The sequence below is a fragment of the Somniosus microcephalus genome, chromosome 13 (genome assembly GCF_052327205.1).
Source record: "Somniosus microcephalus isolate GS21.2 chromosome 13, FLI_Smic_1.0, whole genome shotgun sequence".
NCBI classification, from domain to species: Eukaryota; Metazoa; Chordata; class Chondrichthyes; order Squaliformes; family Somniosidae; genus Somniosus; species Somniosus microcephalus.
The window spans coordinates 111376889-111399720 of NC_140999.1; the positions used below are offsets into that span (position 1 = coordinate 111376889).

The 22832-nt window shown below is 46.6% G+C and overlaps 1 protein-coding gene across 2 annotated transcripts in view; it reads right to left on the reverse strand.

Moving 5' to 3' along the window:
• Positions 1-22832, reverse strand: part of LOC147108550 (AP-1 complex subunit gamma-1-like) — a 145037-nt gene that overhangs the window by 5777 nt on the left and 116428 nt on the right. For both annotated transcript variants that reach the window (XM_086005229.1, XM_086005228.1), the window contains exons 18-21: positions 20593-20728; positions 18870-18990; positions 11762-11851; positions 1370-1530 (exon numbers count right to left, since the gene is read on the reverse strand). In XM_086005229.1, coding sequence (XP_085861355.1) covers positions 1370-1530; positions 11762-11851; positions 18870-18990; positions 20593-20728 — 508 coding nt within the window. The remainder of the gene's footprint in view (positions 1-1369; positions 1531-11761; positions 11852-18869; positions 18991-20592; positions 20729-22832) is intronic.

A 22832-nucleotide genomic window follows, 5' to 3' on the forward strand; every position in this document is an offset into this window, starting at 1 on the left:
CCTAACCCAAAGGGCGTTAAGGCCAACTGCAACAACCCTACCACCACTTGGGCTAAAACAACTAACTTAGTACAGGACGGGAATTGTTCCTGGGACATTTCAACTCTAAGCCACCTGTATACTTCATCACCATTACCAACCAGCAGGCATATTTCACAACAGCTTGCATTTATATAGTACCTTTAATGTAGAAAAACATTGTAAGGTGCTTTTCGGAAGTGTAATCAGATAAAAATGGATGCCAAGCCTAAGAAGGAGTGGCCCAAGGAGTTCTGTTTTAAGGAGGGTCTTAGAAGAGAGGAAGGTAGAGAGGTTTAGGGAGGGAATTCAAGAATATAGGGCTGAGGCAATTGAAGGCAAGACTGCCAATAGTAGAGCGATGAGGGGGAGATGCACAAGAGGCCAGAGTCAAAAGAAAGAGTTTGGGGGGGGGGGGGGGGGGGGGGAGGGGGGAGAGTGGGATTGTAGGGCTGGAGGAGGGGTGCGGTCAAGGGATTTAAACAAGAATGAAAATGTTTAATTTGAGGCGACAGGGGACTGGGAGCCAATGTAGGTCAGTAAGGACAGGGGTGATGGGTGAACAGAACTGATACGAGATTGGCTACAGCAGAGTTTTGGATGAGCTGATGTTTATGGAGGGTGGAGAGTCAGAGGCCGGCCAGGTGAGCATCAGAACAGTCGAGTCTGTCAGGCAGGGGCCGAGGCGAACAATGCTACGGAGGTGGAAGTAGGTGGCCTTTGTGATGGAGGGGATATGGGGTCAGAAGCTTAAGCTCAGTGGTGAATAGGACAACAAGGTCAAACATGGAGTTGCGGGAAAGATTGGCACGGATTTGGGAAGCGACAACACATTCAAGGACTTGGAGGATAAGGGAGTTTGGAGATGGGGCGGTAGTTTGCAAGGACAGTGGGGAGGAGGGTGGGTTTTTATGGGGGGGGGGGGGAAAGAGGGGGAAAGCACCATACCTAAGGAGAGGGAGCCATTTACAATGTCAACTAGCATGGGGGCCAGGTAGGGAAGTTGGGTAGTCAGCAGTTAAGTAGAATTGGACTCAAGGGAGCAAGAGGTGAGTCTCATGGACAAGAGAAGGCATGAGGGGAGATAGGAGAGAAACTAGAGAAATGAGAGTTCAGGGCTAGAGCAGGGCTTGGTGGGAAGGGGAAGGCAGCTGAGCAGATGGTCTCAATCTTAACAACAACGCTGGTGGATATAATGGAAAACTCCAGTTCCCAGCCCCAATGACCTTCACCCTCCAAGTAAAGAAAACTACAAGAATTTCTCTCCTTGCGCCATCCCACCCCCAGAACTCGAGCTTCCATTTGCATTCTTGTTGACTACCAAAACAATAGGTAAACTGCTCAGACACACCTTTGGTACAGCAGCTTGCAAAACAAAGTTGCTCATGTCCATCTCCGTGGAATTTGATGCTCGTAGGGTGATGAACAGCATGTTCGGGTTTGCTTTGGACCGTTCAAAAGAAAATTCTATTTTCAGCCCATTTTGATCATATGCAATGATTGAAGGTATACCTGGAACAAACAGCATTCTCAGCATTCCTTAACAGATTTTAGACACATTATTCTAAAAACAACTTTCATTTATAGAACGCCTTACCAGGTTTCCACAAGGCATTTCAAAGTGCTGCACAAACAATTACTTTTCAAGTGCAATCACAATTGCTATATACCCAATGCGACAGCCATTTTACATGTAACATGATCCCACAAATAGTCAGGAGATGAATGACCAATTGATCTGCGTTTTGGTGGTGTTGGCTGAGGGAGGGTGTTGGCCAGGACACCAGGAGAACTCCCACCCTTCTTTCAATAGTGCTATGGGATCTTTAACATCCACCTAAACAGTCAGATGGGGCTTCGGTTTAACTTTTCATCTGATGAATGGCACCTCCAGCAATGCAGCACTCACTCAGTACTGCACTGAAATGTCAGACTGGAAGATATGCTGAGGTTTTGAAGTGGAGCATGAACCCACAATCTTCTGACTCAGTCAAGAGTGGCACCATTGAGTCAAGCCGACACTCAATGTGCATTAAACAGACCTGAACTATTTATACTTTTAAGAAATCCCTGTACAGCAATGAAACACAGCTTTAAAAGGATCACTCAACATGAATATTTGGAAACTGAGCAATTTTATATTGAGTATGAGCATAACATGTAATATCAGGCCATTGCTATAGACCGATTTTCTCTGCTATTATTATGGCGCAGGTAGGCCCCACAGCAGCAGCGATAGAGCAGACCTGGGAGGAGCGGCAAGGCGGTATAAAGAGAGCCTGAGGCACAGGTAGGCCCCACAGCAGCAGCAGCGGCAGAGCGGAACTGGGAGCAGCGGCGGTACCAACTCGGCACCGGCAGAATTTTCAAAGAGTGACGTCAGCACAAGGGGAGTGAGCTGATTGGTAAGTATCTGGTAAGTGTTTTTACTTGGCTTTCTTAAAGCTTTTAAGTTTATTCCAGCTAGGTTAGTAAATTAGAGGTTAATTAGAGGTATGGCAGGGCAGCTCACACCCGTGGAATACACATCCTGTGCCATGTGGGAAGTCCTGGACACCTCCCGTGGACGACCACATGTGTGGGAAGCGTCGCCAGCTACAGCAGCTCGAGCACCGGGTTACGGAACTTCAGCGGCGGCTGCAGTCACTGCTGTGCATCCGCGAGGCTGAGAGCTACGTGGATAGCCCGTTTCAGGAGGTGGTCACCTGCAGCTTAAGAGTGTGCAGGCAGAGAGGGAATGGGTGACCGCCAGACAGAAGAGGAGGACCAGGCAGGTAGTGCAGGAGTCCCCCGAGCCCATCTTGCTCACCAACCAGTATTCGGTGCTGAGTACTAGTGAGGGCGATGGTTCCTCTGGAGAATGCAGCCAGAGCCAAGCCCACAGCACCCTGGAAGGCTCAGCTGCACAGGCTGGGGGGCGGGGGAGAAGAGGAGAGGGAGAGCAGTAGTGATAGGGGATTCAATAGTTTGGGGAGCAGACAGGCGTTTCTGCAGCCGCAGACTTGCGTTTCTGCAGCCGCAGACTTGACTCCAGGATGGTATGTTGCCTCCCTGGTTCCAGGGTCAAGCATGTCACTGAACGGCTGTAGGGTATTCTGTGGGGGGAGGGTGAACAGCCAGAGGTCGTGGTTCATATCGGTACCAACGATATAGGTAGGAAGAGGAATGAGGTCCTGCAGGCAGAGTTTAGCGAGCTAGGAAAGAGGTTAAAAAGCAGGACCTCAAAAGGTAGGTTACTACCAGTGCCATGTGCTAGTGAGTATAGAAATAGGAAGATAGAGCAGATGAATGCATGGCTGGAGAGATAGTGTAGGAGGGAGGGCTTTAGATTCCTGAGGAATTGGAACCGTTTCTGGAGGAGGTGGGACCTCTACAAGCCAGACGGGTTGCACCTCAACAGGAACAGGACCAATATCCTCGCAGGAGGGTTTGCTAGTGCTGTTGGGGAGGGTTTAAACTAACTTGACAGGGGGATGGGAACCTAAGTATAGAGTCAATAGGGAGGGAAGAAAAACTGGAATTGGCAAACAAAAACGTAGAAAGTAAATTGGAAGGGCAGAGGAATCAAGGGCTAGATAGTAGTCAACAAGGAGGTTTGCCTGTACTAAATGGTATATACTTCAATACAAGGAGTATAGCGAACAAGGCAGATGAGCTGAGGGCACAGGTAGATACTTGGGACTATTGTAGCTATTACAGAGACGTGGCTAAAAGAGGGGCAGGTATGGCAGCTCAACATTCCTGGTTACAGGATTTTCAGACGGGATAGAGAGGGAGGTAAAAGGGAGGGGGGTCACGGTATTGATTAAAGAAACTATTACAGCTGTGAGGAGGGATGATATGTTGGAGGGATCATCAAACGAGGCCATATGGGTCGAATTGAAAAATAAAAAAGGGGCAATCACACAGCTGGGAGCGTACTACAAACCCCCAAACAATGAGAGGGAGATAGAAGAACAAATATGTGGACAAATTTCTGAGAAGTGAAAAAACTATAGGGCAGTAATAATAGGGGATTTCAACTACCCTAATATTAACTGGGATAACATTAGTGTGAAGGGTGTCGAAAGTGCGTGATGCGCTATCAATTACTCATAAAAGACTGAGAGTTAAGAGAGTAACTAAAGGCTTTTATTAACAAAAGAATGAAGGTCTGCCTCGAGTGGTCGACCGGTCCAGAATACAAAGGGGCTGGGGAGCAGTCACCTTTATACTAGGACTTGTGGGAGGAGTCAGCCGAGGCATGTACACAGTGGAATACAAACAGTGGTTTACCACAGTGCGGAATTCCTAAAATGCATCCAGGAGAACTTTTTTTAGCCAGTATGTAGCAAGCCCAACAAGAGAGGGGGCGGTTCTGGACTTAGTTTTAGGGAATGAAGCTGGGCAGGTAGAAGGTGCATCAGTAGGGGAGCATTTTGGTGCTAGTGACCATAATTCTGTTAGATTTAAGGTAGTTATGGAAAAGGACAAGGATAGACCAGGAATAAAAATTCTAAATTGGGGAAAAGCAAATTTTGCTAAGCTCAGAGGGGATTTAGCCATAGTGGACTGGAAACAGCTACTTGAAGGTAAATCAATGTCAGAGCAGTGGGAGGCATTTAAGGAGGAGATTCGGAGGGTTCAGACCAAATATGTGCCCTTAAAAGAAAAAAGGTGGGACTAACAAATCTAGAGCCCCCTGGATGTCTAGAAACATAGAGGATAAGATAAAGAAAAATAAAGGGAGCCGTATGACAGATACCAAGGGCTAAATACTCCAGAATCTTTAGAGGGTACAGAAAGTGCAGGGGTGCAATTAAAAAGGATATTAGGAAAGCAAAGAGAGCATGAAAAATTCTTGGCAAGTAAAATCAAGGAAAACCCAAAGATGTTTTATAAATATATTAAGGGTAAGAGGATAACTAAAGGGTAGGGCCTATTAGAGATCATGAGGGTAATGTGGGTGTAGAGGCGGGAGACGTCGGTAGGGTTCTTAATGAATACTTTGCATCTGTTTTCACAAACGAGAGGGGCGAAGCAGACATTGCTATTGGGGGGGGGGGGGGGGAAGAGGAAGAGTGTGAAATATTAGATGAAATAAACATAGTGAGAGAGGAAGTATTAAGGGGGTTAGCAGCTTTAAAAGTGGATAAATCCCCAGGCCCGGATGAAATGTATCCCAGGATGTTAAGCGAAGCAAAAGAGGAAATAGCAGAGGCCCTGACCATCATTTTTCAATCCTCTTTGGCTTCGGGCGTGGTGCCGGAGGACTGGAGGACTGCTAATGTGGTACTCTTGTTTAAAAAGGGAGAAAAGGATAGACCGAGTAATTACAGGCCAGTCACCCTAACCTCAGTGGTGGGAAAATTATTGGAAAGAATTCTGAAGGACAGGATAAATCTTCATTTAGAAAGACACGGATTAATCAAGGATAGTCAGCACAGATTTGTTAAGGGATGGTCGTGTCTGACAAACTTGATTGAATTTTTTGAGGAGGTAACAAGGAGGGTAGATGAGGGTAGTGCGTTTGATGTAGTGTATATGGACTTTAGCAAGGCTTTTGATAAGGTTCCACATGGCAGACTGGTCACAAAGTTAAAAGCCCATGGGATCCAGGGCAAAGTGTCAAGTTGGATTCAAAACTGGCTCGGAGACAGGAAGCAGAGGGTAATGGTTGATGGGTGCTTTTGTGACTGGAAGGCTGTTTCCAGTTCTGCAGGGCTCAGTACTAGGTCCCTTGTTTTTTGTGGTATATATCAATGATCTAGACTTGAATATAGGGGGTATGATTAAGAAGTTTGCAGATGATGCTAAAATCGGCTGTGTGGTTGATACTGAAGGAGGAAGTTGTAGACTGCAGGAAGATATCAATAAATTGGTTAGGTGGGCAGAACAGTGGCAAATGGAATTCAATCCAGAGAAGTGTGAGGTAATGCATTTGGGGAGAGCTATCAAAGAAAGTGAATACATATTAAATGGTAGGACACTGAGTAGTGCAGAGGAACAAAGGGACCTTGGGGTGCATGTCTACAGATCCCTGAAGGTAGCAGGCCAAGTAGCTAAGGTGGTTAAGAAGGCATACGGAATGCTTGCCTTCATTAGCCATGGCATAGAATATAAGAGTAGGGGGGTTATACTTCAACTGCATAAAACACTAATTAGGCCACAGGTAGAGTACTGCGTGCAGTTCTGGTCACCACATTACAGAAAATATGTGATTGCACTAGAGAGAGTATAGAGGAGATTTACAAGGATGTTGCCGGGAGTAGAGAATCTTAGCTATGAGGAAAGACTGGATAGGCTGGGTCTGTTTTCCTTGGAACAGAGGAGGCTGAGGGGAGAACTGATTGAGGTGTATAAAATTATGAGGGGCATAGATAAAGTAGATAGAAAGGACCTATTTCCCTTAGCAGAGGGGTCAAAAACCAGATATAAAGTAGTTGGGGGAAGGTTTAGAGGGGATTTGAGGGGAAATTTCTTCACCCAGAGGGTTTTGGGGGTCTGGAACTCACTGCCTGAAAGGGTGATAGAGTCAGAAACCCTAACCACATTTAAAAAGTACTTGGAAGTGCACTTGGGATGCTCTAACCTGCAGGACTACGGACCAAGAGCTGGGAAGTGGGATTAGGCTGGATAGCTCTTTGTTGGCCAGCGCGGACACGATGGGCCAAAATGGCCTCCTTCCGTGCTGTAACTTTCTATGATTCTATAAAAAGCAGTTAGACTTTATTCTGCTTCTTTCACACCCGTCACAATATCTCAACTAAGATGCTGCTCTTGAAGCTATCTCCTCTGCTAATCCAACTCTATGGCTGGCCACCAGGTGATGCTCAGCAATGCCTGCAACCCAATTTCCTTTTTATTTTGGCTAATTTCCTCCCTTTCTCCTCTTCTGAAGGAGTCAACTCCTGCTGGGGTCCAGTTACATTCTCACGGAGGTGCTCTCACCCGAGCTGCCATTATTTATATGTTCAATCATGTGGGGTGGGACGTCAAAGTCGAGCCAAATACTGTCCTCACTTGAGTTTCCTCTCCCTTCAGTCCATGGGTGCTGAGGCCAAGTGCAGTAGCCCGACCACTGCCCAAGCTGAGATCAGTGAACTCAGCACAGACTGGCAATTGAACCTGCGAGCTTCGGATTTCAGTTACCTTTACCAAATGGCCCATCCGGAGAGCTCAATTCCCATGGTGAGATCACTTGTCATCGGGAGGCTTATCTGCAAGAGCATGTTGCTGCCAAAGCTTCTTCCAACTGTTACGGTTCAGGGCTCTCACTTGTGCAGCATTGGTAGTAAGGCCCATTCGGTTAGGATTGACTTTTATATTGTCATGCCGTCTTGTTCCTGATCTGCCTCATAGATGATGGTTTGGTGGTGAATGCTTTGGCAGAGTCAGCCTCGGGTGGCACGAGGTGTCCATAGCAGAGGAGTTAGAAACATAGAAAAATAGGAGGAGTAGGCCATTCGGCCCGTTGAGCCTGCTCCGCCATTCAATATGATCATGGCTAATCCTCTATCTCAATACCATATTTCCGATCTCTCCCCAGACCCATTGATGCCTTGGTAACGATCAACCAACCGGGACAGCCATATATGGAGATCAAACACAAGTTGCAATCTCAAAGTACAGCTCTACAATGCATTAGTAATGTAAATATTTAAATATGGGTACATACTAAAGTAATGAGACCACTGGCACTCAATGTGAAATAAAGTTAAAAAAAATGATACAATTGTTACTGACAATTCCCTGCACGATCTCTTGGCTTTTACATAGGCACTGATTGCGACACTCCCTTTAAATATTTTGTTCATGATCATAGCCCAGGAATCGCTACGTCAGGATAATTCAAGACTCTGTGTCGAGTCTGCTCCTTCCAATCTGTGTAGTAACCACTGGTTTGTGCTCAATCTTGTGCTGCATCCTCCAAGATCAACTTACTACTGGGTGTTCTCTCCAACTGATTATTTGAGAAATTTGCCGCTAAGGCAAAAGATTAACCAGTGGCCCAGACAGTGATTGCTCGGGTTCCTTCACTTATGTTGGGGGGGGGGGGGGGGGGCAGAAACAGCAGCACAAGGTATCTACTTGGGGGGGGGGGGGGGGGGGGGGGTTGTAGGAATTGGACTTGAACTTGGCCATTAGATAATCCTGAGATGTTCAACCTTTGCCCAGGAACTGAAGGCGGCCCACTTCAGCAATTCATCCAACCCACCAACGATTACAGCCTACAGCAACAACAGAAAATGCTGGAAATATTCAGCAGGTCAGGCAGCATCGTTGAGAGAGAAACAGAGTTTACGTTTCAGGTCGATGACCCTTCGTCAGAACTGGAAAAAGTTGGAGAAGTAACAGATTTTTAAGCAAGTGTGGGGCAGGGGAAGGGAGGAGGGGAGGAAAGAACAAAGGGAAGGTCTGTGATAGGATGGAAGGCAGGAGATATTAAAAGACAAAAGGGATGATGGTGCAAGGCAAAAGGAGATGGTAATGGGACAAGTTAAGAAACAAAAGGTGACTCTAGATGAGGTGTAAGTGGCAATAGCAGAATTATCAACAGCTGCCATGCGAGAGAAAAAAGAAAACACAGGGTCCGAACCGAGCTCTACCATGCGGAGGCTGAACGCCAACTCTCTGACACCTCCTCCTATCTCCCCCTGGACCATGACCCTACTACCAAACATCAAGCCATTGTTTCCAAGACTGTCCTTGACCTCATCTCCTCTGGAGATCTTCCCTCCATGGCTGTCAACCTCATAGTTCCCCAACCCCGCACAGCCCGCTTCTACCTCCTTCCCAAGATCCACAAACAGAGCCGCCCTGGAAGCCCCATCATTACAGCCTGTTCTTGCCCCACGGAACTGATTTCTTCCCATCTCAAATCTATTTTTTTCCCCCCTTGTCCAGTCTCTTCCCACCTATACTTGTGACTCTTCAGACGCCCTACGCCACTTTAACAGTTTCAAGTTTCCTGGCCCCAGCCGTCTCCTTTTCACTATGGACGTACAATCCCTCTACACTTCCATCCCCCACCAGGACGGCCTGAGGGCGCTCCGTTTCTTCCTTGAACAGAGGATCAACCAGTCCCCATCCACCACCACACTCCTCCGCCTGGCTGAACTTGTTCTCACATTGAACAACTTCGCCTTCGACTCCACTCACTTCCTCCAAATTAAAGGCGTTGCTATGGGAACCCACATGGGCCCTAGCTATGCCTGCTTTTTCGTGGGATATGTGGAACATTCTTTGTTCCAGTCCTACTCAGGTCCCCTCCCTCACCTCTTTTTCCAGTATATTGATGACTGTATCAGTGCCGTTCCTTGCTCTCACCCTGAACTAGAACATTTCATTCACTGTTTCCAATTTCCACCCTTCCCTCACCTTCACGTGGTCCATCTTCAACTCATCCCTTCCCTTCCTTGACTTCTCTGTCTCCATTTCTGGGGATAGGCTATTGACAAACATCCACTATAAGCCCAATGACTCCCACAGCTTCCTGAACTACACTTCCTCCGACCCAGTTTCCTGTAAGGATTCTATTCCATTCTCCCGGTTCCTCCATCTCCGCCGCATTTGTTCTGACAATGTCACCTTCCATACTAGTGCTTCCGATATGTCTTCCTTTTTCCTCAACCAAGGATTCCCCTCTACCGTGGTTGACACGGCCCTCGACCGTGTCCGTTCCATTCCCCACACTGCTGCTCTCACCCCTTACCCTCCCAGAACCACGATAGGGTTCCCCTTGTCCTCACCTTTCACCCCATCAGCCTCCACATTCAACGGATCATCCTCTGCCATTTACGCTTCCTCCAACGTCATACCACCAAACACATCTTCCCCTCCCCCCCCCTTTCATGCCATGATCGCATTGAATGGCGGAGCAGGCTCGAGGGGCCGAATGGCCTACTCCTGCTCCTATCTTCTATGTTTCAGCATTCCGAAGGGACCACTCCCTCAGTGACACCCTGGTCCACTCCTCTATCACCCCCAACACCCCGGCACCTTCCATGCAAGCGCAGGAGATGCAACACCTGCCCTTTTACCTCCTCTCTTCCCACTGTCCAGGGCCCCCAAACACTCCTTCCAGGTGAAACAGCGATTTACTTGTACTGCTTGTAATGAGTATTCACTGCTCACAATGTGGTGTCCTCTACATTGGGGAGACCAAACGCAGATTGGGTGACTGCTTTGCGGAACACCTCTGTTCAGTCCATAAGCATGACCCCTAGCTTCTGGTTGTCTGTCACTTTAATTCTTTGCTCCACTCCGATCTCTTCATCCTCAGCCTCTTGCACTGTTCCTCGAGCTTATGTCGAGCTTCGTTGGAACAGCACCTATCTTCCGATTTAGCACTTTACAGACTTCTGGACTCAACATTGAGTTCAACAATTTCAGACCATAACCATGGCTGTTTTATTTTTTCCCTCACATGGCAGCTGTTGATGATTTTGCCATTGCCATTTACACTTCATCTAGAGTCATCTTTTGTTTCTTAACTTGTCCCATTAGAGTCCTCTTTTGTTTCTTAACTTGTCCCATTACCAGCTCCTTTTGCCTTGCACCTTGCGCCATCAAGCCAGTCAGCAAGAAATAGCTAATTAACCGATGAGGAATAAAACAGACAGAGTCACAGGAGCTCACCGAACATGAGAGCTCACCAAACATGGGCGCTCCTCCCCACCCCCCCAAAGAATACTTGAGGTGGATCCTGATTAGAGGCAAAGTGAAATGGGTTGGATAGGGTCCTTGTGGTTGGCAGGGCAACTGAGAATTTCATCTAATCAGTCTGGGCTGCATTCACAAAGAGGCCCCAACTTTCAAGGACAGTTTGAGTTCACTGCCCCATCCACTTGTCAGCTCTCTTTTCTCTGAATGCGGTTCTTCGGTTTGTTATATTGATAACCCCAGCTCTATCTATGCTCGCTGGTATCTCAGAACGAACGGAAATTCCACACTAAGGGGGAGAAATTGGGTGAGTAGCGCCACCTGTTAGCGCCTAAAGAGGCAGTCAGTGGCTGTAGCGCCACTGGCTGCGTCTCCGGCGATATTCAGTAGGGGCGCTAATGGTGGCGTTAGGCATTTGCGCTGCGCCGCCACCGATGATGTCATCAGTGTGCGCAGCGCCCCATTCGTGCGCCGTTCGCGATATTTGGTAGCAAACGCCGCAGTTGCGCCGCTCGCTACCCGCGCCCGGTTCACGGGGCCTTACTGTGCCGGCAGCGGCGCAAGTTAAGGTGGAGGTGCGGTGCGGCCACTTTTCCGGCGGCCGCCTGCCAGCACCTCCGTCCCCGGCCTCCTAACCTCCCCCCACCCCGCGGCATTGCCGGCTGTTTCCCCGAGAGCCCGGCACTTCTCCTTGGTGCCGGGCTCATTTGCCGGCACTCGCGATTGGGGATCGCGCTGTTGCAGGCACCTCCCCCTTAACAGTGGGAGGAAGGCCTGCAGTACCGCAGCGTGCCGTGCCGCAGCGTGTGGCGCTGCGGCACGTTGCGCTGCGATATTCAGTTTCAGCTCCCTAAGAGGGACGCGGAGCGCCTCGAGCCTCGCTCCGTCTCCCTTGAGAGGCAATGAAACTGAATATCTGGCGATCGGTATCACTCCGATCGCTGCGCTAAATCCTGCGCTCCGCCGACTTTTGCGCCCCAACCCAATTTCTAGGCCTAAGTGTTTATGCCACATCCAGTGGGAAACAATTATTTCGGTGCGTGTTGTTGTATACTTTTTTACTGTAGGGTGGGATTCGCATAAAACAGTTGTACCTTACCTTGCTTTAAACTGGAAGTGCTCTGCGGACTGGGAGGAGAGATACCATCAAGTACCAATTGTGGTTGCCCACCCGATAGACCTGACGAATCTGAAATATATTTTAAAAAGGAATTAGGGGAATAAAAATAAACACAAGGTTTTGTTTTCAGCCTTGCCCTTTGTAACTCAGCAAAACCATTTACAATTCTTTAGGGGTCCAGAGTAAAGTTTTTTTAAAATTGGCGGGGGGGGGGGGGGATCCACTGGTTAAAGGTAGGGAATCCTCACAGTAGACAGTCAATAAAATACACTATTTGGACATCATTCAAATAATGTGCTGTATTAATACTGCATTCATTGGACTTCTTAATGCCTCAGGGAATTTATTCAGCGAGTAGCTGAGTCAACAAGACTAGGAAGGGCCAGTTTATATCCTTGGTCCGTGCCATTAGCTGAGTGCACTGGGGGGCTGCAGCATACCTGGGTTAGGGAGGAAAGAAACAGGCACCAGTTGGATACTGGATGAAGACATGATTGGCAAGGCAGTGATGCCCCTGTGGACAAATAGCCTGCTGACCCCTCACCATCGAGGCTCACCCATCACAATAAGGAGAGTCCATGTGGCCTATCTAGCTCATTCTTCCATAGAAATCTACACTTTTCCCCAAAAAAGCTTCCAACGCCTCGAGTTATTGCAGTGTTGGGCTTCGGTACCCTAGGTGGAAAACCTCTCCAGGTACTAATCATGCTTTGTGTGAAGAAATGCTTCCTGACATCAGTCCTGAACTTTTACCTGTATGCAGATACAACGAATAATGTAATGTAATTAATAGCCACTTGGGTGAGGTATCAGAGGCCAACACGTACACCCGTATCCCAGCGAGGGATCAGTATCTCCGGGCCAGGAGGGCAGAGAGAAGTTAGCAGCGCATGAATCAACAAATAAAAGGTAACATCTCAGTTTCTACTTGCCTGCTGAACTGTGTGTGGAGACCTGGAGAGTGTGACTGAAGTTCGGGATTTGGCCGAGGAGCTGGGCCAATAATTCATCCAAGGAAATCATCTCCGGAGATTTTGCACCCTTCAGTGCAGAGAAAAGGAGTGGAATTTATAACCTAATTTCAGAGTTACAGATTGGGTCATCGCTTTGCAGATAATTTACTGCTGATTTAATCGTGGTCAATCGGAAGTAGCTTCTGCTCACTTCCCTCTTCTGCCCACAAGTAATGCTGCGTCAAGAAATGATTTTGGTCGCCTACAGTAGCTTAGTTGTTGAAATATTAGACCCTGAACCCAGAGGTTATGAGTTCAAAGCTCAGCGGGGACAGTTGTGAAATTGAATTAGACAACTCTGACTATTTGTGGGCCAGTACCGGAAAGCTGCCAGATTGTTGTAAAAAATCCAACTGGTTCACTAATGTCCTGCAGGGAGGAACCTGCCACCCTTACCTGGTCTGACCTACATGTGTCTCTGGTCCCACACTGTGATTAATGCCCTCAGGACATTTATGGATGGTATATAAATATATTTCCAGTGCCCACATCCCAAGAACAAATGTTTTTTAAAACCCTACCACTGCACCAGCTTGCTCAGGATGTTGGGAAATTACTCATTATAATGGGGGCTATACTGGCAGGGAACAGCAAGTTATTCCCCCTTTTAATGTTTTTTTTATTTTGTGTCACCCATGCAATACTACTGATGGCAGCACCTAATAATATAAAAGAACTCCATACCTCTGACATAAGAAATAGGAGCAGGAATAAGCCACTTGGCCCCTCGAGCCTGCTCCACCATTCAGAAAGATCATGGCTGATCTTGGGCTCAAAGCCACTTCCCCGCCCACTCCCCATAACCCTTCACTCCCTTATCCTGCAAAAAATTGTCTATCTCCACCTTAAATGTATTTAATGACCCAGCCTCCACAGCTCTCTGGGGCAGAGAATTCCACAGATTTACGACCCTCTGAGAGAAGAAATTCCTCCTCATCTCAGTTCTAAAAGGGCGACCCTTTATTCTAAAACTGTGCCCCCGCGTTCTAGATTTCCCCATGATGGGAAACATCCTCTTTGCATCTACCTTGTCGTGCCCCCTCAGTATCTTATATGTTTCAATAAGATCACCTCTCGTTCTTCTAAATTCCAATGAGTACAAGCCCAGCCTGCTCAACCTTTCCTCATAAGTCAACCCCGTCATCTCTGGAATTAATCTAGTGAATCGTCTCTGAACTGCCTCCAATGCAAGTTCTTTGAGGAAGTAACATATAGGGTGGATAAAAGGGAACCAGTGGACGTAGTGTATTTAGACTTCCAAAAGGCATTTGACAAGGTGCCACACAAAAGATTATTGCTTAAGATAAAAAATCACGGGATTGGGGGTAATATTCTGGCATGGATAGAGGATTGGCTATCTAACAGAAGGCAGAGAGTTGGGATAAATGGTTCATTCTCAGACTGGCAATCAGTAACTAGTGGTGTTCCGCAGGGGTCAGTGCTGGGTCCCCAACTCTTTACAATCTATATTAACGATTTGGAGGAGGGGACAGAGTGTAACATATCAAAGTTTGCAGATGATACGAAGATGGGAGGGAAAGTAGTGAGTGAGGAGGACATAAAAAACCTGCAAGGGGACATAGACAGGCTAAGTAAGTGGGCAGAGATTTGGCAGATGGAATACAATACTGGAAAGTGTGAGGTTATGCACTTTGGCAGGAAAAATCGTAGAGCAAGTTATTATCTTAATGGCAAGAAACTGGAAAGTACTAAAGTACAAAGGGATCGGGGGGTCCTGGTGCACGAAACTCAAAAGGTCAGTATGCAGGTGCAGCAAGTGATTAAGAAGGCCAATGGAATGTTGGCTTTCATTGCTAGGGGGATAGAATATAAAAATAGGGAGGTATTGCTTCAGTTGTACAAGGTATTGGTGAGACCGCACCTGGAATACTGCATACAGTTTTGGTGTCCATACTTAAGAAAGGACATACTTGCTCTCGAGTCAGTACAAAGAAGGTTCACTCGGTTAATCCCGGAGATGAGGGGATGGACATATGAGGAGAGGTTGAGTAGATTGGGACTCTACTCATTGGAGTTCAGAAGAATGAGAGGCGATCTTATTGAAACATATAAGATTGTGAAGGGGTTGGACCAGGTGGATGCGGGGAGGATGTTCCCGATGATGGGTGAAACTAGAACTAGGGGGCATAGTCTTAGAATAAGGGGCTGCTCTTTCAAAACTGAGATGAGGAGGAACTACTTCACTCAGAGGGTGGTAGGACCATGGAATATGCTGCCCCAAAAAGCTGTAGAAGCTACATCATTACATAAATTTAAAACAGAAATAGACAGTTTCCTAGAAGTAAAGGGAATTAAGGGTTACGGGGAACGGGCAGGAATTTGGACATGAGTCTAGGTTCGGATCGGTCATGGCCCTGTGGGTAGCGGAGCGGGCCCAGGGGCCGTGTAGCCTGATCCTGCTCCTATTTCGTGTGTCTAATTCTGTTAGATTCAGGAGATGGTTCTGTGATAGTGGATTGGCGGTTAGGATCAGATCAGCCATGATCTTATTGAATGGCGGAGCAGGCTCGAGGGGCCGATTGGCCTACTCCTGCTCCTATTTCTTATGTTCTTATGAGACCAAAACTGTACGCAGTACTCAAGGTGTGGCCTCACCAATACCCTGTACAGTTGTAGCAGGACTTCCCTGCTTTTATACTCCAAATCCTTTGAAATAAAGGCCAACATTCCATTTGCCTTTTTGATTACTTGCTGTACCTGCATGCTAACTTTTTGTGTTTCATGCACAAGGTCCCTCTGAACTGTAGCATTTTGTAATCTCTCTCCATTTAAATAATAATTTGCTTTTTTATTTTTCCTGCCAAAGTGTATAACCTCGCACTTTCCCACATTATACTCCATCTGCCAAATGTTTGCTCACTCACTTAGCCTATATCCCTTTGCAGGTTCTTTGAGTCCTCTGCACGACTTGCTTTCCCACCCATCTTTGTATCATCCGCAAACTTGGCAACATTACACTCGGTCCCTTCATCCAAGTCATTAATGTAGATTGTAAATAGTTGAGGTCCCAGCACCGATCCCTGTGGCACCCCATTAGTTACTGCTTGCCAACTGGAAAATGACCCACTTATCCTGACTCTCTGCTTTGTTAGTTAGCCAATTCTCTATCCATGCTAATAGATTACCCCCAATTCCATGAGCTCTTCTCTTATGCAGTAACCTTTAATGTGGCACCTTATCGAATGCCTTCTGGAAATCCAAATACACCGCATCCACACTGGCTCACCTTTGTCCACCCTGCTCGTTACCTCCTCAAAGAACTCCAGCAAGTTTGTTAAACATGATTTCCCTTTCATAAAACCATGCTGACTCTGCTTGGCTGCATTATGATTTTCCAAATGCCCTGCTATTGCTTCCTTAATGAAGGACGCCAACATTTTCCCAACGACAGCTGTTAGGCTAACTGGTCTATAGTTTCCTGCTTTCTGTCTCCCTCCTTTCTTAAATAGGGGTGTTACATTTGTGGTTTTCCAATCCGCTGGGACCTCTCCAGAGTCCAGGGAATGTTGGTATATTGCAACCAATGCATCCACTATCTCTGCAGCCACTTCTATTAAGACCCTGGGATGCAGGCCATCTGGTCCAGGGGACTTGTCATCTTTTAGTCCCATTATTTTACCAAGTACTATTTCCTTAGTGATAGTGATTGTTTTTAGTTCCTCCTCCCTGTGGCCCCTTGATTATCCATTATTGGGATGTTGTTAGTGTCTTCTACCGTGAAGACAGATACAAAATATTTGTTCAGAGTCTCTGCCATTTCCTCGTTCCCCATTATTAATTCTCCAGTCTCATCCTCTAAGGGACCAACGTTTACTGTAGCTAAAATAACAACAGAGAATGCTGGAAAAACTCAGCAGGTCAGGCAACATCCGTGGAGAGAAATTTGAGTTGACGTTTCGGGTTGAAACCCTTCTTCAAAACTGGAAAGAAAATAAAAAGATCGAAGGCAAAGCTGCGATCGAACAAAAGAAGAAAAGGAGACAATAAAAGGTATTAGAAGCCAGATGAGATGGTAATGGGCCCGTGGAGACAAAAGGCAGCTGAGATTAGGTGTGAAGTGTACTGGCAGGATAAGGACAGCTGCCAGGTGAGAGAGAGAAACAAAAGGAGAGGGGGGGGGGGGGGGGGAAAGGAGGACCCAAAACAAAGGGGTGGAAAAAATTAAAAGGAAAAAAGTAATAGAGGCTGAGGTTATGATCTGAAATTATTGAACTCGATATTGAGTCCGGAAGGCTGCAAAGTGCCTAATCGGAAGATGATTTGCTGTTCCTCGAGTTTACGTTGAGCTTCCGTGGAACAATACAAGAGGCCAAGGACGGTGAGGTCCGAGTGGGAATGGAGCGGTGAATTAAAATGACAGGCGACCGGAAGCTCGGGGTCACCCTTACGGACTGAACGGAGGTGTTCCGCAAAGCGGTCACCCAATCTACCCTCTTCCTTTTTATATACCAGTAGAAATTCTTACTGTTTTAATATTTCTTGCCAGTTTACTCTCATAATTCATCTTCTCTCTATTATTTTTTTAGTCATCCTTTGCTGGTTTTTAAAAATTTCCCAATCCTCTGGTCTCCCACCAATCTTGGCAACATTGTATGCCTTCTTTTTCAATTTGATACCATCCTATTTCCTTAGTTAGCCACAGATGGTGCTCCCTTCTCTTAAAATCTTTCTTTCTCACTGGAATACATTTTTGTTGAGAGTTATTAAATATCTCCTTAAATGTCCGCCACTGCATTTCAACTGTCTTACCCTTTAATTTATTTTTCCAGTCCATTTTAGCCAGTTCTGCCCTCATGCCACTGTAATTGCCTTTGTTTAAGATCAGGACACTGGTTTGAGATACAACTTCCTCACCCTCCAACTGAATTTGAAATTCAACCATGCTATGATCACTCTTTCCTAGAGGATCCTTTGCTATGAGATCATTTATTAATTCTGGCTCATTACACAGTACCAGATCCAAGATAGCCTGCTCCCTGGTTGGTTCCATTACATACTGTTCTAGGAAACCATCCCGGATGCACTCTACGAACTCCTCTTCAAGGCTACCATGGTCAATTTGATTTGTCCAATCAATATGGAGATTAAAATCACCCATGATTATTACCGTACCTTTTTTTTACAGGCCTCCATTATTTGTTGATTTATACTCTGTCCAACAGTATTGCTACTGTTCAGGGACCTGTAGACTACACCCACCAGAGACTTTTTCCCTTTATTATTTTTTATCTCTACCCAAACCGATTCTACATTTTTGATCTTCTGAGCCAATATCACTTCTCACCACTCCACTGATCCCATCCTTTACCAACAAAGCCACCCCACCTCCCTTTCCTTTCTGTCTATCCTCCCAAATTGTCAAATACCCTGAAATATTTCGTTTCCAGCCCTGATCAACTTGCAACCACGTCTCTGTAATGGCAATCAGATCATACCCATTTGTATCGATTTGTGCCATCAACTCATCTAAAAATTTCCTGACAGCACCCAGGACTCAAATTTTCATGGGTTCCAAGAGCTGGCATCAGAGGCAGTGTACCAGTGAGCCTTGGGGTTTAAAAGTCTGTTGATTGTATGAAGAGAAGACTGAAGTTGACATAAGGAGTTCCAAGTTTGGAAGTCCTGAGAAAAAGGGAGATCAGTGCCTCCAATTTTAAATTCTCACCCTTGTGTTTAAATCACTTTATGGCCTTGCCCCTCCACATCTCTCTAACCTTCGCCAGCCCTATAATGCCCTCTGAACATTTGGCTCATCAAGGCCTCATGATCTGGAATTCCCTCCCTAAATCCTTCTGCCTCTCCTCCTCTTTTAAAACCCACCTCTGACTAAGCTTATGGTCACCTCTCCAAATATTTCCTTTGGTTGAGCATCCATTTTTGTCTCAATACACCTGTGAAACACCTTGGGATTAAAAAAAAAAGTTACACTGCTATATAAATGCAAGTTGCTGTGCCCTTGGCCTCAACACAAGAGTAAGAAGAAAAGAAAGACTTGCATTTATATAGCGCCCATGTTATCAATTACATACACTTTCCATGAAGTTCTTTCTCACCCGACAGATTTAATCCATCCAGAAGATCTAGTAGCTCTCCACCTGTTTGAGGTACTTTGCTTTCTTGAGGCACTGATGCAGCTGGGTTACTGTCACCAAGCAGATCCAGCAAATTGTTAACCTGAAATAACATACTGTGAATTAAAACACTGGGTCGTGAATTTAGCCCATCCAGAGTAGTTTGGAGATGAATGAGCCCAGCGGTTTGTCAGAGCCAATGTACCCCAAGCATTTTGCGGTGTACGAGTTCAGCTCCACTGTCATATTCTGCTGTTCCCTCGTATTATAACCTCGGTTGATTGGGTGGGTTGATATGTGCCCTTCCAACCTGATGTTATGTTTGTGGGCAGTAGGCCAGTAATGGGGACCACATTTTTGAGAACTTGGCAAGTTTTTTTGTGCAATTTTCTGTTGTCTTTCTGCCTGTAAAATGGGGCTGTCTCCTGCCAGTCTGGTGGAACACCTTATCAAGTCGCTATTTTGGGGGGGGGGGGGGGGGGGGGGGGGGGGGGGGAAGAACCCAAGGGTTTGCTTGCATTTGGATCCAAACAGAGCAGTGAGGGTTTCTCTCGGAGGTAATGTACTGGGCCTGGTTTGAAGGCGTGCTGAGTCTTTTTTTTTTAATGATTCTGAATAGCATACCCGGTCAAGTAGATTTGGATTTTGGCCATAATCATCAGATAAGATAAATGAGTTGGCCCTCCTTCCCTTCCAAAGTTTCATTTTTTTGCTGATCTATTTTTTTTTTTTTTTTTTAATTTAGAAAAATACATTATTGGTGATTGAATTCCCTCAAATCAGTACCCAGTCTTCAAAGTTATCAGAGTACACAAAAGTAGCAGAAAACTGAACCCCATAAATGTCAACCGCCAGCTTTATATCTCAATAGTCCACTTCAGTGTTTAAAGGAAAGCCAGTTTAATTGATTGGAACTGGAGGTTATCAGTTGGAGGCAGAATTGGAGGCCGTCAGAACAAATCAGAACGGCCATTTGTTTTAAATGGGTTAACACTTCGACTAAAATAGACAATAATCAGCAAGAAGCAAAGCTTAAACACCCACTCTCAGCTCGCAGAGCTAAAATTCAACCTAAACTATCCAGGTTCCCATTTCACCACAAATTTATCTAAATTTGCTTAATTTTTCTGGATCAACATTCAATCTAAAAAGCTCTCATACTCCTATCTAATGCATACTGTGCTTAATCTTCATTCGTTTATTTACCCCATTATTATATACTATGTTTATTCCCCATTAATAGACATTCCCCATGATTATTAAATAACACTTAACTAACTTATATTCCACACTTCCTTATTAAAATTTGCCCCTCATTAATTAACTCAAGAATTAAAATATGATGGGCTCAATGTTCCCTCTAATTTTTTTATTGCACGGTCCCTTTAACTGGGTGCACGACCCATTCAAATTTTCGTGCATGCGATGTTTCTTCCCTGTAGAAGCCGGTGAGCGGCCTGCATGGGACCTGCAGACCACTACACGGCTGTGTGGCTTAATGGAAACGTTGGACGGGCTGGTTTAATGACCAACGGTGTGTGATTTGTGGGACGGTAATCAATTAATCCCTGTGAAGACTTAGGTTGGCATAAATGGGACTGGATATTTCCTGCGTAGCGATTCCTACCTCAAGACGGCTTTGTATTCAGCAGGTTCTACATTTCATAGAGAGACAGTTGAAAAACATGCAGTACAATCGGTTTACCTGAGCTTGCTGGGACAGCTGCTCTTGTGCTGGTAAGCTGCCCCCCGCCTCCTTTTCTTCACCATTAACCACAGCGTGCACAGGTCCGTTGGCTGCACTCTTCTGTATGAGAGGCATTCGCTCCAGTAAGGCTGGTCTACAAGTAATATGGATGTTCAGTATCACACAATTACAGCGGAGCCCATTTGATGAGATTCTCGCTACCTCCTGCACGGAGTTACGTCCCACCCCACTTCCCCCCATCCAAAGCCTCAAATCTCACTTGTTTTAACACCCTCAATTCAATTCAATTCAATTTTATTTGTCATATATGCAGCAGACGTGTGTGCTGCACAATGAAATGTTGATTTTTACGAGTCCTCCTTGGCCTATTTCCCGGTCACACCAGTCTGGTGCAAATGTCTATCAATGCCATTAAAATAAGCAGCAAGATCAAAAAGGTCCACAAAAATTAATTAGAGTAGCATTTGTACAACAAAGGTCATTTTACAGCTTGCTTTCCCCAGTGGCTCATTTGGTACATGCATTGTTCGGCTAAGCCAGAAGTACTGAAGGGAAACCAGTAGGAGGCAGAAACTTCAGAGTGACGGAGGGGAGAAAGGGGAAAGAAAAATAAAATGGGCAAAATAAAAAGTTGATCATAGAATAGTACAGCACAGAAGGAGGCCATTCAGCCCATTGAGTCTGTCCCGGCTCTTTCTAAGAGCAATTCAGTTAGTCCCACTCCCCCGCTCTTTCCCCATATCCCTACAATTTTGTTCTCCTTCAAGTATTTATCCAATTCTCTTTTGAAGGTTACTATTTGAATCTGTATCCACCACCCTATCAGGCAGTGCATTCCAAATCCTAACCTCCTTCTTAGGCAGTCCCTCGGAACCGAGGATGACTTGCTTCTACACTAAAAAAAAAAAGTTCTCAGGTGACTGATGAGTCCAATGCGGGACCTACAGACACTGTCACAGGTGGGGCAGACGGTGGTTGAAGGGGCGGGTGGGTGGGGTGCTTGGGTTGACATGCGCTCCTTCTGCTTTTTGTGATTGGCTTCCACTTGCTCCCGACGAAGAGAGTCGAGGTGTTCGGCGCCTTCCCGGATGCTTCTCCTCCACTTTGTGCGGTCTTGGGCCAGGGATTCCCAGGTGTCAGTGGGGATGTTGCACTTTTTCAAGGAGGCTTTGAGGGTGTCCTTGAAGCGTTTCCTCTGCCCACCTGGGGCTCTCTTGCCGTGCCGGAGCTCCGAGTAGAGCGCTTGTTTTGGGAGTCTCGTATCGGGTATGCGGATGATGTGGCCCATCCATCGGCGCTGATTGTGGTCAAAGCTTCGATGCTGGGGGTGTAGGTCTGAGCGAGAACACTGACGTTGGTATGCCTATCCTGCCAATGGATTTGCAGGATCTTGTGGAGGCAGAGTGGGTGGCACCTCTCCAGTGCTTTGAGGTGCCTGCTATACATGGTCCATGTCTCTGAAGCATACAGGAGGGCGGGCATCACTACTGCTCTGTAGACCATGAGTTTGGTGCTGGGTTTGAGGTCCTGGTCTTCAAACACACTCTTCCTCAGGCGACTGAAGGCTGCACTGGCACACTGAAGGCGGTGTTGGACTTAGTCATCGACGTCTGCCCTCGTTGACAGTAGGCTCCAGAGGTATGGAAAGTGGTCCACGTTGTCCAAGGCCTTGTCATGGATTTTGATAATCGGGGAGCCGTACTGTGTGGCGGGGGCAGGTTGGTAGAGGACCTTTGTCTTACGGATGTTCAGTATAAGGCCTATGCTCTCGTATGCTTCAGTGAAGGTGTTGCCGATGGTTTGGAGTTCAACCGCCGAGTGAGCGCAGACGCAAGCGTCGTCTGCATACTGCAATTCGATGACAGAGGATGGGATGACCTTGGATCTGGACTGGAGGCGACGGAGGTTGAACAGTTTCCCGTTTGTTCTGTAGATTAGCTCCACTCCAGCGGGGAGCTTACTGAGGGAGAGATGGAGCAGTGCAGCCAGGAAGATCGAGAAGAGCGATGGTGCGATGACACAGCCTTGCTTGACCCCGGTCCGTACGTGAATTGGGTCTGTGGTGGATCCGTTGGTCAGGATCACAGCTTGCATGTCGCCGTGAAGCAGGTGTAGGATGGTGACAAACTTTTGAGGGCAGCCGAATTTGAGGAGGACACTCCATAATCCCTCACGGTTGACGGTGTCGAAGGCCTTCGTGGAGGTCAAAGGCGGCCATGTACTGCGGTTGGAGCTGT